This window comes from Phocoena phocoena, chromosome 4, assembly GCF_963924675.1.
Source record: "Phocoena phocoena chromosome 4, mPhoPho1.1, whole genome shotgun sequence".
Taxonomy (NCBI): Eukaryota; Metazoa; Chordata; class Mammalia; order Artiodactyla; family Phocoenidae; genus Phocoena; species Phocoena phocoena.
This window is the reverse complement of record NC_089222.1, coordinates 74,529,158-74,543,239: the sequence shown is the minus strand read 5'-3', so window position 1 is coordinate 74,543,239 and position 14,082 is coordinate 74,529,158. Positions and strand designations below refer to the sequence as shown.

Sequence of the window (14,082 nt, the reverse complement as noted above, 5' to 3'; positions counted from 1 at the left end):
ATTTGTGAAAAATGACAGTTTCATTTCTTCCTTCCCAATCTTTATACCTTAAAAAGAATTTTTTGTGTGTCTTATTGAATTAGTTAGGACTTCCAGTACAAATGTTGAAAAGCAGTGGTAAGAGGGGACATCCTTGCCTTATTCCTGATCTTAGCTGGAAAGCTTTGAGTTTCTCACCATTAAGTATGATGTTAGCTGTAGGATTTTTTTGTAGAGTGTGTGTGTGTGTGTGTGTGTGTATGTGTGTGTGTGTGTGTGTGTTTTATCAAGCTAAGGAAGTTCCCCTCTATTCCTAGTCTGTTGAGAGTTTTCATCAAAAAAGGGTGTAGAATTTTGTCAAATGCTTTTCCTGCATCTATGGATGTGATTATGTGATTTCTTCTTCAGTCTGTTGACATGACAGATTACACTAATTTATTTTAAAATGTAGAACCAGACTTGCGTACCTGGGATAAATGCCACTTTATTGTGGTGTATAATTCCTTTTATCCATTGTTGGATTCGATTTGCCAATATTTTTTTGAGGATTTTTGCATCTATGTTAGTGAGAGATTGGTGTATAGTTTTATTTTCTTGTGATGCATTTTTCTGGTTTTAGTATTAGGAAAGTGCTGGCCTTACAGAATGAGTTAGGAAGCTTCCCTCTGCTTCAGTCTTCTGAAAGAGATTATAGAGTTGGTAGAATTTCTTCCTGAAATGTTAGGTATCAATAGAATTCGCCAGTGAACGTATTTGGGCTATGTGCTTAATTCTTTTTTATTTTTATTATTATTTTTTGCCATGCCACCCAGCACGTGGGATCTTAGTTCTTCGACCAGGGATCGAACCCTTACCCCCTGCAGTGGAAGCACAGAGTCCTAACCACTGGACCACCAGAGAATTCCCATGTGCTTAATTCTTGATAAGTGAATGCTGGGATTAAATGAATGTGGTTCTATATGGAGACTTGATTACACTTGGGGGCATTTGAGGGGAAAACGACAGACTTGTACGTATTGGGAGGTGCTTCACCTGCTGGGAGAAGTCGTTCTCTATGTAAAACAGACAGTTTGGAGTCTCTGCTCAGATCAGAAATCATATTTCTCTTGGAACTTCTCCCAACACCACTTACTCACCTACAAGTCTGAGCCTGATCACCAGGCTTGTATCATGTGACCTCTTTTCCTACTCTGTGGTTACACTTGATTGGACCAGGGATGGACAACTGACACAGCTGGACCAATCAGATTCTCTCTTCATGGATTTGGGATATAGGACCAAAAGGCAACTACCCAGCTTCTGCACAGGATTGGAACTGAGGTGCTCTGGACACAGGAGGTGTGGACCAATTGTCCTTGGAGTTGTTATACCAGATATGTGTAAAGTTCTGCCTGCTAAGAGAGAAGGTTGAGATGGAAACTGATCAGGTTCCTGGGAAAAGCAGAGAGAGTGGGACTGAGGGACTACGGGGTGGAGCAGCTCAAAAGACTCTAACTGGGGCCCAGGAAAGGACAGAGAAAATGTATCAGGGGTTGGGTACCCTAGATCTAAGGATGGGGTGGTTCCTGGAAAGGGAGCTGAAATGATTTAATCCTTCCTCCAGGGAACACTCCAGATAGGAAAAGGCACTGCATACTTATCCTCTTGAAACTGATGGGCAGAGACCAGCAAGGCAGGGAGGGGTCCTGGGAGAGAGTTGGGGATACTCCATATGGGGGTATCCTTACCACTCTCCTCAGAGGGCCAGGCCTTGGCTTGTGTTGGGGGGAGGGGAAGAAGGGGATGTGGAGACTGAAGCAAAGATCCAAGTCTGGGCTGGAATGACCGAGCTTCCCAACATAGAGTAACTGAGGACTGAAGCAGGACTGGGTCCAACCGACCTCTGCTCCCTCCACCCTCTGTGGCCCTTTAGCCACCAGAGGAAAATCATGATTTTCCACCAGAGGAAAATCATGAATGAAATCCATGGCTTTGGGAACACAAAAAGTCAGAGGGATTTTATTTAAATAAACTTTAATTAGAAGTAAACTGGAGACTTTTGTGTGCAAATGTATTTTGGTTTTTAATTTAAAGCCATCACCCCATCAACTCTGGTGTGTGCACGTAGTGTTTCTGTAGGTCAGTGTCCTCTGTGTGGGTATGTCTGTGTGAGAATCCATCTATTTATATAGTAGGCCTTTATGGCCCCTTCCTTTCAGCCTGTGTGTCTCCTGTTCTGACAAGGTGTGGTCTTTATTATTCATTCCCATTATTCATTCTTCTTAAAGAATCCTGAATCCGCATCAGTCACCTTACTTTTTCCAGGCTCCCTAAACCACGACGCCTGGGAGTGTGTGCAGGTGAGGCTGGGGTAGCTCCTGAGGTATCATAGGCCACCGCAGTCCGTTCGGGGCAAAGCCTCAGCTTTCCGAGCCCAGCGGGTAGGAGAAACGGCTCCCGCAGCAGTCCCGGAAGCGCAGGAACACAAACAGCACGACCCCCAGCAGCAGGAGGGCGCCCAGGGCCCCAAAAAGGATCCCGAAGAAGGCGTCGAGTTTCAAACTCAGGTGCTCACAGCGCTTGCCCCAGGGCGTGTAGATGGAGAAGGGCTCACAGCTGGGGACAGAGAGAGGGGACACGGTCAGCAGGTGGCTCGGCCTCCCCACCCCTCCTCTCTGTCGGGCCAGAGGAGGTTTTCCACGATAGGCTCGGCTCCCCTCTAGGGAAGGGGCGGAGTCAGCCCTGACTTGGAGCTGAGGGTAGGCCACCGGGCTACCGAGGAGGGCGGGGGGGATGGGGGAGGGGGTGGTAAATTCATCTAAGGTCGCCTCCACAGGGACTTCGGGGAGGGGGCGGGGCTGGCCGCAGGTGAGCATGCGCAGTCACAAACCCTGCCTACCCCCGGAGAGCTGGGGTCCGGTGCTAGGCTCCACCCGCCCCCTCCTTGGACTCAGGAGCGGAGAGGGCTGGGCCCGTCTGCAACTGCAGTGGGAACAAGCGTAGACGGAGGGCACTGGTGTGACAAGAGGGCCCAGGTGGCGCTGCCCCTCTCTATGGCAGGCCTGCGACCTAGTGCACTCCCCTCACAGGAGCCCCTCAGACTGCTGATGAACCGGTGGGACAGAGGGCGCTAGTTTGAGAGGGCCTCCCCTGTTACTCTTAAGGAGGGGCAGGGCCGGGCCTAGACACAAGACAATGGGCTCCTTTTCCACAATGAGGCAGGAGGCTGTCCACCCAAGAAGCAAAATCAGGTGGGAGAGTCTGGCTTTGGAACCCCGATCCTGTTACTTAACTTGCTGGGTACCTTAGGCAGATTCCTTATCGTCTCTAAGCTGCAGTTTTCTCATCTTTAAAGTGGTCATAATATCTACCCAGTAGCTGGTTTGAGTTGCATAGGTAATATAGCAACTTTTTCATCCGCACAGTTTAGGCATGCACACATCTTCTTTTCCATTGTCCCTTTTCCCTCTGATCCCCTTTCTCTTAATTACAAACGGAGCCATCCTAAATTTTCAGACACCACGAGGTACCATGGCATTTCCGGACCCCTTGCAGCTTGGATTCCCAGCACTGCCCTCCGCCTCCTGCCCCCAGCCCCGCCCACCTGCAGCGGGGCCCATCGGGCAGGTGCTGGCACTGGCCTCCGTGCTCACAGTAGCCCTCACTGCAGGGGGACACGCAGGTGAAGCCGCTCTGGGGGTGGAAGACCAGATGGTAGCCCTTGTATCCGCTGCATTGGAAGTAAGTTTCCAGCGTGCTCACATTCACTGTCAGGTAGGATAAAAGTGAATATAGAAAGCAACCGATTAACACCAGATCTATACCTTTTGGATCAAGAATTCCATTTTCAGGCATTTATCCTGAGAAATAATTGGAAACACACATGAAAACTACATATGTTCATGGAAGACCAGAGCAGCATGGCTAATAAGAGCAATAATGTTCAACAGGAGTGGTTTTGTTAAATATTGTGCAACTGATAAGCACCACGGTATGAAAAATGCATTGATTAAGAGCATATGGGGCTTCCCTGGTGGCGCAGTGGTTGAGAGTCCGCCTGCCGATGCAGGGGACATGGGTTCGTGCCCCGGTCCAGGAAGATCCCACAAGCGTGGAGCTGGGCCCGTGAGCCATGGCCGCTGAGCCTGCGCGTCCAGAGCCTGTGCTCTGCAACGGGAGAGGCCACAACAGTGAGAGGCCCGCATACCGCAAAAAAAAAAAAAAAAAAAAAAAGAGCATATGCTTTGAAATCAGCCAGACCTGAGTTGAAATTCAAACTCTGCTACTAACTGGTTGTGTGGTTTAGGGGAAATTTCTTAACTCTTTCAGCCTCAGTTTCCTTATTTTTAAAAGGAAACTACCTTGCTGTAAATTTTAAATGAGATAATATATGCAGATAATATAATATAACAGATAATATAACAGTGCCTGACACAGGAAGCCCTCATTAAATGGTCACTATTAGTATAACATTCTTTTTAAAATCTATTATAGCACACTATATTAAGACATATTGTAAACTAATATATGAAATTGGAATGTGTAAACAATATACAAGATAATATGTTCACAATTATTTCAGTAATGAGGAGGTTAACAAACATTAGGCATGATTTGATCCCTTTATTGTAAACAAATTTATATGTGTGAAGGTTCCTATGCATAAAAGAAAATTCAGAAAAATAGGTGCAAAATGGATTTGTCTTTGGGGACAGGGATTACAAGTGATTTTTTTTTTCTTTTTGTTAATTTGTGTTTCCTAAAGTTTCTACAATAAACACATTGTACTTGTATAATAAAAATTGCGGGACGTTTGTTTGTTTTCTCTAACAAAAGGCACAATCAGGTCTGGGGTGTCCTCTTAACCCCAAGCCTACCCCCCTACCACCCATACGCATAGTAGTTTGGAGAATTTCACATCGTTGCCCCTGGGACGGAGGAGGCTTAGCCTAGATTCTAAAAGGAGCTCTGGCTTGGTCCTGGACCCAAGTAACACAGCAGCTTCTGTTGGGTTTGACATACTCACTGCCCTGTTCTCTGCCTGACTCACAAAATACGGTGGGCTATTCCTTTCCTTCCCTGGCAAGCTTGCCAACATATTTCATTCCTGTTCCGGGATAATTAGGGGCTGTCAGAATTGAAAGGGACCTCAGAAATCCCATCTCATTTTCCAGATGGGAGTGTGGAGGCCTAGATTGGGGATGGCTTTTGCATGGGGTCACACTCTTTCAGGGATGGGATATATCTGCCCCTGGGCCAGGTCTCCAGCCTTCAACTGAATATCTCCAGCTGGAGGGCAAAGGCAAAAAGAATGTCCTTGTTTATGTTTATAAAGTACAATGGTCTTTTAACCAAATCATTAACAATTTTGTGGAAAGAAAACCGTTAGCAGTGACGGTCAGGAAAGCAGCAGTTGGAGTAATTGCTCTGTGAACCTGTACACGTGGGGATTCATCAAGCAGTATTTTGTGCGCCTGTTCTTGAATTTAGAAGGCTGGTGGGTAAAATGTTCACAATTTCTCTCAAAAATTACAAACAAAAAAAACTAAATTAACTTAATTTTTGTCTGTGGCTTGCTGTAGAACACATTTCAGCCATGGATTTGTGTGGGCTGCAGATCTGTGACAGGCTCCCTCTGCTTACCTCCCCCCTCAGCTATCCCAGTAACTGTCCCCAAGACAGTGACTCACGAGCCATAATACTGTACACGTCCCTCCTGTAGATGGGGTGGAAGGTCACGTTGTTCCTGGGCCCCGCACTTCTCTTCCACCTCCTCCATGGAGTTAAGAACGCCTCCACCACTGCGTCTAGCAGCTGGGTATTCAGGAAGTTGATGACAGGGCCCCCAGGGCGGTACTGGAACTCCGAGATGATGCTCCAGCGGTGAAGGGAGCTTCCTGAGGCCAGTGCTATTGGGGGTCCACTGTATGGGAGGGGCACAGTGAGGGGCCAAGGGGTGAGGAGTTTGTGGGAGGACCCAGCGACCAGGTGGGGACAGTCCCACTTACATTCGATCCACTTGTCTGTTCCAGAGAAAGGCCCGCACATCCAGGTTCCTCAGTCTATAGGCCACCTAAGGCAGAGGATGGGAGTTGGGGTGGGAGGGTGGAAGTGAGGGTTAGGACCAATCCAGAGAGGAGACCCTTCCCACTTTAATGCACATATTCATCCCTTTCTGTTTCCTTCTTCCCTTTTTTATTTTTTTCTGGCCACACCCTACAGCTTGTGGGATCTCAGTTCCCTGACCAGGGATTGAACCCGGGCCACAGCAGTGGAAGCCTGGAATCCTAACCACTAGGCCACCAGGGAACTCCCTGTTTCCTTCTTTGAAGATGAGGACCCAAGACACCAGAATGTTTCTTATGCATTTCTGCATCCCCACACCCCAGCCTAGCCTGGTGACTTGCACAGGTCCCTGCTTAATAGAAGTTTGTTGGTGAGTGAAGGACTTTACATATCCTCACCCCCACTTCCTATCACAAGGGGAGAATCTGAAATGAAGGACCTCTACCTTGCCTCTGATCCCCGATTTATCCACTCATTCTCTCCCCACGTGTATATTGAACAGAGATTATCTTTAGCCAGTCCTAGGGGATGGTCAAGTGTGAGGGATGTCAGTGTAACTTAGGAACAGTCCATTCCCAAAGACCCATAGTCCGCGGCAGTAGACAAATGTTAACAGATTTTACCGTACGGAGTGTGGAGTGCTGTAGTAGTAGTAGCAGCAGTAGTAATAATAATTTGGGTAATTTTTTTTAATACATTGTGTTTTAGGCACCGTGCTGAGTGCTTTGCCTACATTATCATTTAAACCTTGACACAAACCATTGACATAAGTACTGTTATTACTTTTATTTTTACAGATGGGAGTTCAAATAATTTGTCTAATTATGACACCTGCTCTAGTGAGTGGTAGTGTCAGGATTTGAACCTGGGTAGGATTCTAGAGCCTCAATAGCTCAACTACTGTGCTACTTTGCCTGTGATTGGGGAATGGACAAGGGCATGGGAGCCATGAAGAGGGAGGCCCAGTTTCCTCGGCGAAGTCAGGGAAGGCTTCCTGGAGGTGAAATGCCCTCTTGTGTTTCCTCCATATAATATCCAAGGGCAGGTCTTGAGGGATACTCGGAAGGAAAGCCTGCATTGACTCGGCCACCCTGGACTCTATTCATTGCGAGTTGGTCATTCTAACCCCCTTGGAGGTCTCTGTCCTAGGCCTTCCTGCTTTCCTCACCCCCAGCCTTCCCTGGGGCAGGAGGCTCCAGCCTCCTCTGGCAGTTGAATCTAGACGGATTATGAGATGCAGAATGCACAAGCCATGGCTAAGACCCCACCCTGAACCTGCCAAGACCCATCCCCCACCCAGAGCTGGCCTGCAGCACTGACCGAGGCATTGACATCCGCTTGGGAGGCACCTTCGTCTTCAATGAGTGAGAGATGGATGATCCTTAAGGGAAGCCCTGGAGATGGGAGAAGGAGGTTCATAATCACCTCACAGGTTTACCAGAAGGATCAGCAGAAGTGGCCAAGTCTGCTGACCCTCACACAAATGCATGTTGGACTATGGTCAAGGCTTCCCTGACTCTTGTCTTGCTGAGCTGTGAGGTCACCTTCGGTCTTTCCTCAGCAGACTGCTCAGGCCCGTGGTTCATGCTGTGACAGCTGCCCCCCACTCGCTCCCATAGCCTACGACTTACCACCACCTGAGGGAAATTTGGAGTTGTGTCCTGTGAGTTTGAGGGACTTAGCCTGGCCCCAGATCCCCATATCGTCTCCCAAGGAGAGAGAAGTGGGGATGGTGGAGTATCTGGTTGTACCTAGACGGACAGTTGGAGTGAAATTGTTCCCAGCCAGGAAGCAGCGGGTGTCGGTGAAGGCTGGGGGGCAGGTGCAGGCGGGCTGGCAGGCCAGAGCCTGGGAGAGGTAGCAGTGGCCGTTGTTGTAGCAGTAATTCTCAGGGCAGGACTTGTTCTGACAGAGGAAGGGGTTCTCCAGAGCTGCAAGGGGAGCAGAGAGGTCAGCAACACCTCTCTCAGCAGCAAGGGGCAGCCCCCTGCCCAGGGAAAGCTGCTCCCAGGACAGGCTTGATTTCTTTCCCGCAAAGCCCACTTAAACTGCATTCTGCTTGTGGGCCACTCTGAACCCCAAACTATCCTTCTTCCTTCTCCAGACATTTCTTTGCCGGGCGACCCTTCTTCCCCTGCCAGGTAAGGGTTCTCCCAATTCTGCTGAGGGAATGGAGTGTTTATCAGACCCTTCCCATCAGGAAAGGACTCTCTTTCAGGAAAGCCCACCGACCTGTTTTCTTCACTTCCATCCCCTTTTCTGCCTTTATAAGGCGGTGGCTCTACCTCTCTGGTCTCTGCTCAGAAGATGCAGTGGTCTCTAGATTTCACTGGGGCGCTTCAGGGGGCTTAGTGGAGGCCTCACCGTGATGCCCTCATGACTCTGATGGCTCAAAGGTCAAGCAACAGATGGTGGAAGGAGGACTCAAAGGGAAGATGAGGCACCCCTGCCACCAGATGCCCATGGCAGCACCCCCGCCCTCCCATCCCCCCCTCACACAATGTCCTGACTAGGGAAATGCAGAGACCCTGGGCCTTGCATCTCTGAAAACCCCCGGAGCCTGAGGGCCCCACCCCAGCTTACTTCTGGCTCCCTGGCTGCTGCTAAAAGTTCCCTCCCCTCTCCAGGCCATCTTCAGTCTTTTGCCCGGGGTTTCCCCCAACAGTGCCTCAGGGCTTCTCAGCTCTGGCCCCTCCTCCATGCCTGTACAATCTTTTCTCCTTCGGCCTCACACCCTGCCATACCCACATTACCTCCTTACCATACCCACCTGTATTGAACATTCTAAAGACTTGCTGGAAAGGGGGGAGAAATGGTTCACCCAGTTGTCTTAGGCCCTCGAGATGTCACCTGTCCCCAAAACCTCCTCCTGCCAAGGCCCTGTCCCCAGCTCACGTGCACAGTGACGTCCATCCCCAGTCAGGTTCGGGGGGCAGGCCTCGCAGCCCTTCCCGGAAATGCACTTCACATTCGGGAAGCACTGCTCTTCACAGGGGTCCTTGAAGCGGTTGCAGTAGCGGCCTGTGGTGTTCCCGTCACACTTGCAGTCGGCCACCTGGAATAGGGTGCTGATCACTGGGCGGCCAGGAGGCTGAACCATTAAGGGTTTCTGGGGTGTTGCTGTACCAACCCCTCAGGTCTGAGAACCCATGGACCCTGAGTCCTTGTCTTAATTCTGCCAGTATCCACTGAGCAGCTTCTTGAACAGGCCCTGGGCCTGCACGTCCCTGTCAAAGGCAGACCATCCTCCAGGCCACGTGGCCTCCCTGGGCCATCCTTTTCCTGAGCCCTCTGCCTGGCCTCTGCCCCGGGATCCCAGCCTCTTCCCTCTTACAGCAAATCTCCCTGCCTGAAACCCTTCCTAGACAGGGGCTAAATAAATAAATATTCTACTATCCCTGGAAAACTGGATCCTACGTAAGCTGCAGTTTCCTGCTCTCTCTTCCCTTGCTGACTCCCAGCCAAGAAGGAGGCTCGTTGCTGAGCACAGTGAGAGCTCGCGACAACCAGAACAAGGGCACAGGGAGGGGAATCGTCCAGATCCTCATCAAGTTCCTCATCTCTCTTTTCTATCTCGCCTACTGAGATGACGCTGGAAAGCTCCCCGAAATGGAACCCTTTAACACTGGATATCTTGGGATATCTAAAATAATATATTGATTTTAATCCCTTTTCCCCCTACTCTGTATTTTTTTCCTTTTCTGCCTCCTGGACTCCTCCACCTCTCTCCCTTTCAAGTAGGAATTCTCTGCTCATGCTTCGGGAGAAGGGTGTGTGTGTGTGTGTGTGTGTGTGTGTGTGTGTGTGTGTGTGTGTAAGAGGTGAAGGAGGTAGTGGGGTATTGCCAGCCGAACACTTTCCTTTCTGACTCCCCCCAAAAAGTTAAAAAAAAAAAAAAAAAAAAGCAGATGGGGCCAGATTCATGGACTTAGGCCAAGTATCTTGGCTAGAAACTTGAATGGAGAAGGATTTTCTTCAAACTGCAAAAGAGATGTTTCTTTTAGTTGGAGGAAGAGAGTAAAAGGGGGGAAAAAAAAGGTTTTGGGGGGACCAAGATCAGAGGGATCTGTACTTCTCTTCCCAACACCATGAAGATGAAGCCCCAGAGAAATGGCTACGCAGTGCTTCTAGGCAGATGGGACCCTAAGCCACTCTGCCTAAGCCACAAGGTTTCTTGTATCTGAGCAACGCACAGAAGCCACAGAACACTCCCCTATGTCTGAAGGGAGGGTGCATGGACCTGTGATCCATGTAGACTCAGGCCCAGGGACCACATGGGCACCTTCCTACCCACATCTTACTGTCTTACTTCACTGTCTTACTCCAGAACCATGGAGCTGGCAACCACTGGGCAACTCTAAGAAAGACTGAGGTGGAAGTTTCCTGCCAGCCTGGCTAAATGGGAGCTGGGAGATAAAAATTCAGTTGAGCTATAAGCAGTAAAGAAAGTTCTATTTCTTACACTTGTAAGTTCGTGGCCTGAGATTGTTGTCTGCTCTACTCACCTACCACAGCTCCACCCGCCTCCCATCACACACATTAGCACAGAGGAGCTGAAGGACGACATCCCTTCAGTTCCCACTTCCTTTCCCTCAACTTGGAAACCCCCCCACCGCCAACCCTCTTCACCACTCACCTCCAGGGAGGAATTGCCCACCCAGCTGGTCTGGTTGTATAAACACTGGCTCTCTGCCTTGCACGCACAGACCACTGTCCTTGGCTTGAGTACAGATGACAAGTTGTCCTTGGCACTTCTTGCTAGAATCTCCAGAGTAAATGGTCCCAGCAACTTTGGTGTCCATAGCAATGTCCCATTCTCTGCCCCAGGGAAGACGAGACTGTTGAGAGCTGGAGGCCTCAACTGCTCTGCTCTCCGCCACCCCAAGAGCTGATGCTGGACATCCCCCACCCCCAGAACACCCCTCCAATTTTTTCCAGCATTTCCTTGAGCAAGGCTGGTTTCCTGGAGTAATCCTGATCACGCTCCGAGCTGGAGGTGGCACCAGCCCAACTCAGTGATCATAGGGTGGAACCTCACAGAGGGGGAGGCAGCTGCTCCCCCTGAAGAGACCCCAAAAGGCAACGCTGCCTAGGCCTGCACCAGGATGGGACATCCAGGGGGGATGGAGGACAAAGGCCAGGATCCTCCCAACACTTCCCCAGGCTACACTGCAAGCCCAACTGACTTCAGCTTCATGGCATCCTCATCCCTCGCCCTGATTTCTCACCCGCTGCTCTCATTGCCTGGACTTTTGACCAGCCACCTTCAGACACCAGACTACAGTGAAACACTGCTACCTATCAATAAAGACTCTTCTGATCCAACCTGTCTTATGTTTTTCAAGAAAATAGGAACGTCTCCTTAAAACAGTAGATTGAGAAGAGCTGATAGGAGGGAACAAACGAGCATAACTTCCAGGCCAACACTCTTCAGGACAGGAGCCCCATGGAGGAGAAAATCTCCTGATACTATTAATTTGGCACCTGAAGGGATGCTATATGGAGCAGCAGGGTACAGCCAAAGCAGTCCCTTCTTATGCACAGAGAAAGAAAATGAGTCAGAGAGGTGCTCAGAGCTCAGAATAAGGTCCCTAAGGGCTTTGGTTTTAGCAAAGAACAGTCACCAGCTTAATTAGTGCTGGCAACAGAAGGCAAGCTACATCCTGTGGGCTTTGACTCTTTTTTTTTCTTTTTTTGCCGTGCCTCGTGGTTTGTGGGATCTTAGTTCCCAAACCGGGGATTGAGCCCGGGCCCACCGCAGTGAAAGTGCTGAGTCTTAAGGACTGGACTGCCAGGGAATTCCCTGGGCTTTGACTCTTGACCCAGATCATGGTTACAGTCCTGAAACCAGGTCTTCACACCATTACTGGGAGGGAAAGATGGAGCTTTTCTTGGTCCCAGCGCAGAAAAGCAGATAAAGAGAGGCAAAGTGAAGTAAACATGGTTGACAAACATAAAAATAGTGAGAAAGGTACCAAATGAAGTTATTTGCATTTCTTTAAATCTCGTCCCATATGATATCCTTCTTTTAATAGATATGAAAATGTTTTAAATTAGCATTTGTTAATTGTTATGTTTATTCTAATAATTTGTTGATTGCATAAGGATGATTGCATATTATAAGACTGAGATGAAATGGTCTTTGAATCAGTTGTACATGCCCAGAGGCAGTCTAGCTAGCCAGCCAAATCTCCATAAGCCCATCACTACTATTCACTGGGGGCACCTATTTGAATTACAGGGATTATTCCCAAGAAATGTTGGTCCTGGATATTCCAATGGAAAAGTGACATGAAGTTGCACAGGGTATAATAATGCAAAATTACCCGAAGCTTGACTGTGACCTCATCTGCTACAGCCCCAGCCAAGGATTCTTACCAAAGAGCTTGAAGTCAGTGTAGTTGTTTCTGAGAGTGAATGTGACGTCCTTAGTGCTGCTGGTGTAATTAACCACCTTGGCCTGTCCCATGTAGGCTTCCATCACATCAGGACCCTCAATAGACGGGGGGTACTGATCTGAGACACAAAGAAGGAATGCGAGATGTGAGGCAAGATACTCTCTTGTCTTCTGGGCCTCCTGTTTCTTCAGTCCTCTCTCTTGTGTGAGGCATTGCCTGGGCTGTGACCTACCTCCAGAAGAAGGAATTATTCTGTGTACCTGCTCTCAGACACATGCAGAGAAGGTTGTGGTTGTATTGCCCACACACCCAAATCTTTATTCTCTCTTTTATCTTCTCCTCAAACAGGATTCAAGTTCTTTCCTGATCAGAATGCTATTCTGGGCATGGTATGAAGTGAATCAGAGGTCAGCATTGCTCAGACCGTTGTGGAGTTTTACCTTTGGAAGAGGGCTGTAAACCATGAGGGTAACATCTGATGGGCTTTGCATTTGTCAGGAAATGGAGAGGGAGTAAAACCTTTGCACTGGTCTCTGTGTTTTGGAGCCCTGCTATTTCCATACAATTGTTTATTCATTCAGTCAGTCAGTCAGTCATAACAAATATTTATTGAGCATCTACTCTATGGCTGGAACTGTTCTAGGTAGTAAGGATGCAGCAATGAACAAATAATAAAAAAGATACCTATGAAAATTAGAAAATATGTTAGATAGTTATAGATACTAAGGAGAAAAAATAAAGCAGGGAAGGCAAATAGGAAGTGGGGGTGAATGTGAAATTTTAGGCAGGCTAGCCAAGAAAGGCACTGCTGAGAAGGTGACATTTGAATAGAGACTGCAAGGAGGTGAGGGACGAGCCTGTGGCTCTCTGGGGGAAGGGCATTCCAGGCAAAGAGAATGGCACGTGCAGTATCTCGGAGTCGGGTGTGAGCCTGGCATGTGTGAAGAACACAAAGAAGCCAGTGGGGCTGGAGTGGAATGAGTGAGGTGGGAAGTCCTAGGAGAAGAGTTTGGAGAGGCAATGGGGCCAGATTGGATAGGGCTTTGAAGGTTATCATAAGGACAGGGCTGGGGGATCATGGGACGGTTTGAGCAGAGGAATAACATGAGCAAAAGAATCTGTTAAGTTTTAAAAATGTGTAGTTTAAAGGAGTGTCATGGAAGGGGGTCACCTCATCTGCCCCCTAACTCTGCACATGCCTCCCTGGGCCTCATACCACTTACTCAGGGTGGTGTTCATCTGCTGGTATGTTCTAAAGAGCATCCCAGTGTACAGTCCAAGGCTTTTGTTTCCTGTGGCCAGGGCATCGTAGATGCAGTATGTATCTCCATTACACTTGGAGGTCAAATTTTCATTCAAAGATTTGTTTCCCGACAGTTGTGACAAGAAGACAGGGGTGAAGTTGGAAGGCAAATGGTCGTCCCTCTTGCCAAAAAGGCTTGTTCCGTTGATTTCCCCTAAAACACACAAGGTGCGATGGTGGTGGCACCAGGGTGGGACTCCAGCTATATTTCTGCTGTGTCCACCCCTTACCCTTAATTTATATGGTTTGGGTGGGGGAGGGGTATGTGGAAGGACAGAGTGACTTCCAGCTTCTGAGTCTGGAAGTCCCCGCTCTCGTGAGTGAGGGCCACCCAACTTCCTTGTCCTCTCTTCCAGG

General features: G+C 48.9%; 1 protein-coding gene across 1 annotated transcript in view; it reads right to left on the bottom strand.

The window, feature by feature from the left end:
* Positions 1–2,344: 2,344 nt before the first annotated feature.
* MUC4 (mucin 4, cell surface associated) overlaps positions 2,345–14,082 on the bottom strand; it is a 54,972-nt gene continuing 43,234 nt past the window's right edge. Inside the window, 11 exon segments of the mRNA XM_065875846.1 lie at positions 2,345–2,386; positions 2,388–2,574; positions 3,563–3,725; positions 5,649–5,881; positions 5,967–6,031; positions 7,345–7,418; positions 7,776–7,955; positions 8,920–9,079; positions 10,661–10,842; positions 12,403–12,540; positions 13,646–13,879. Of these exon segments, the coding sequence (XP_065731918.1) occupies positions 2,345–2,386; positions 2,388–2,574; positions 3,563–3,725; positions 5,649–5,881; positions 5,967–6,031; positions 7,345–7,418; positions 7,776–7,955; positions 8,920–9,079; positions 10,661–10,842; positions 12,403–12,540; positions 13,646–13,879 (1,658 nt within the window).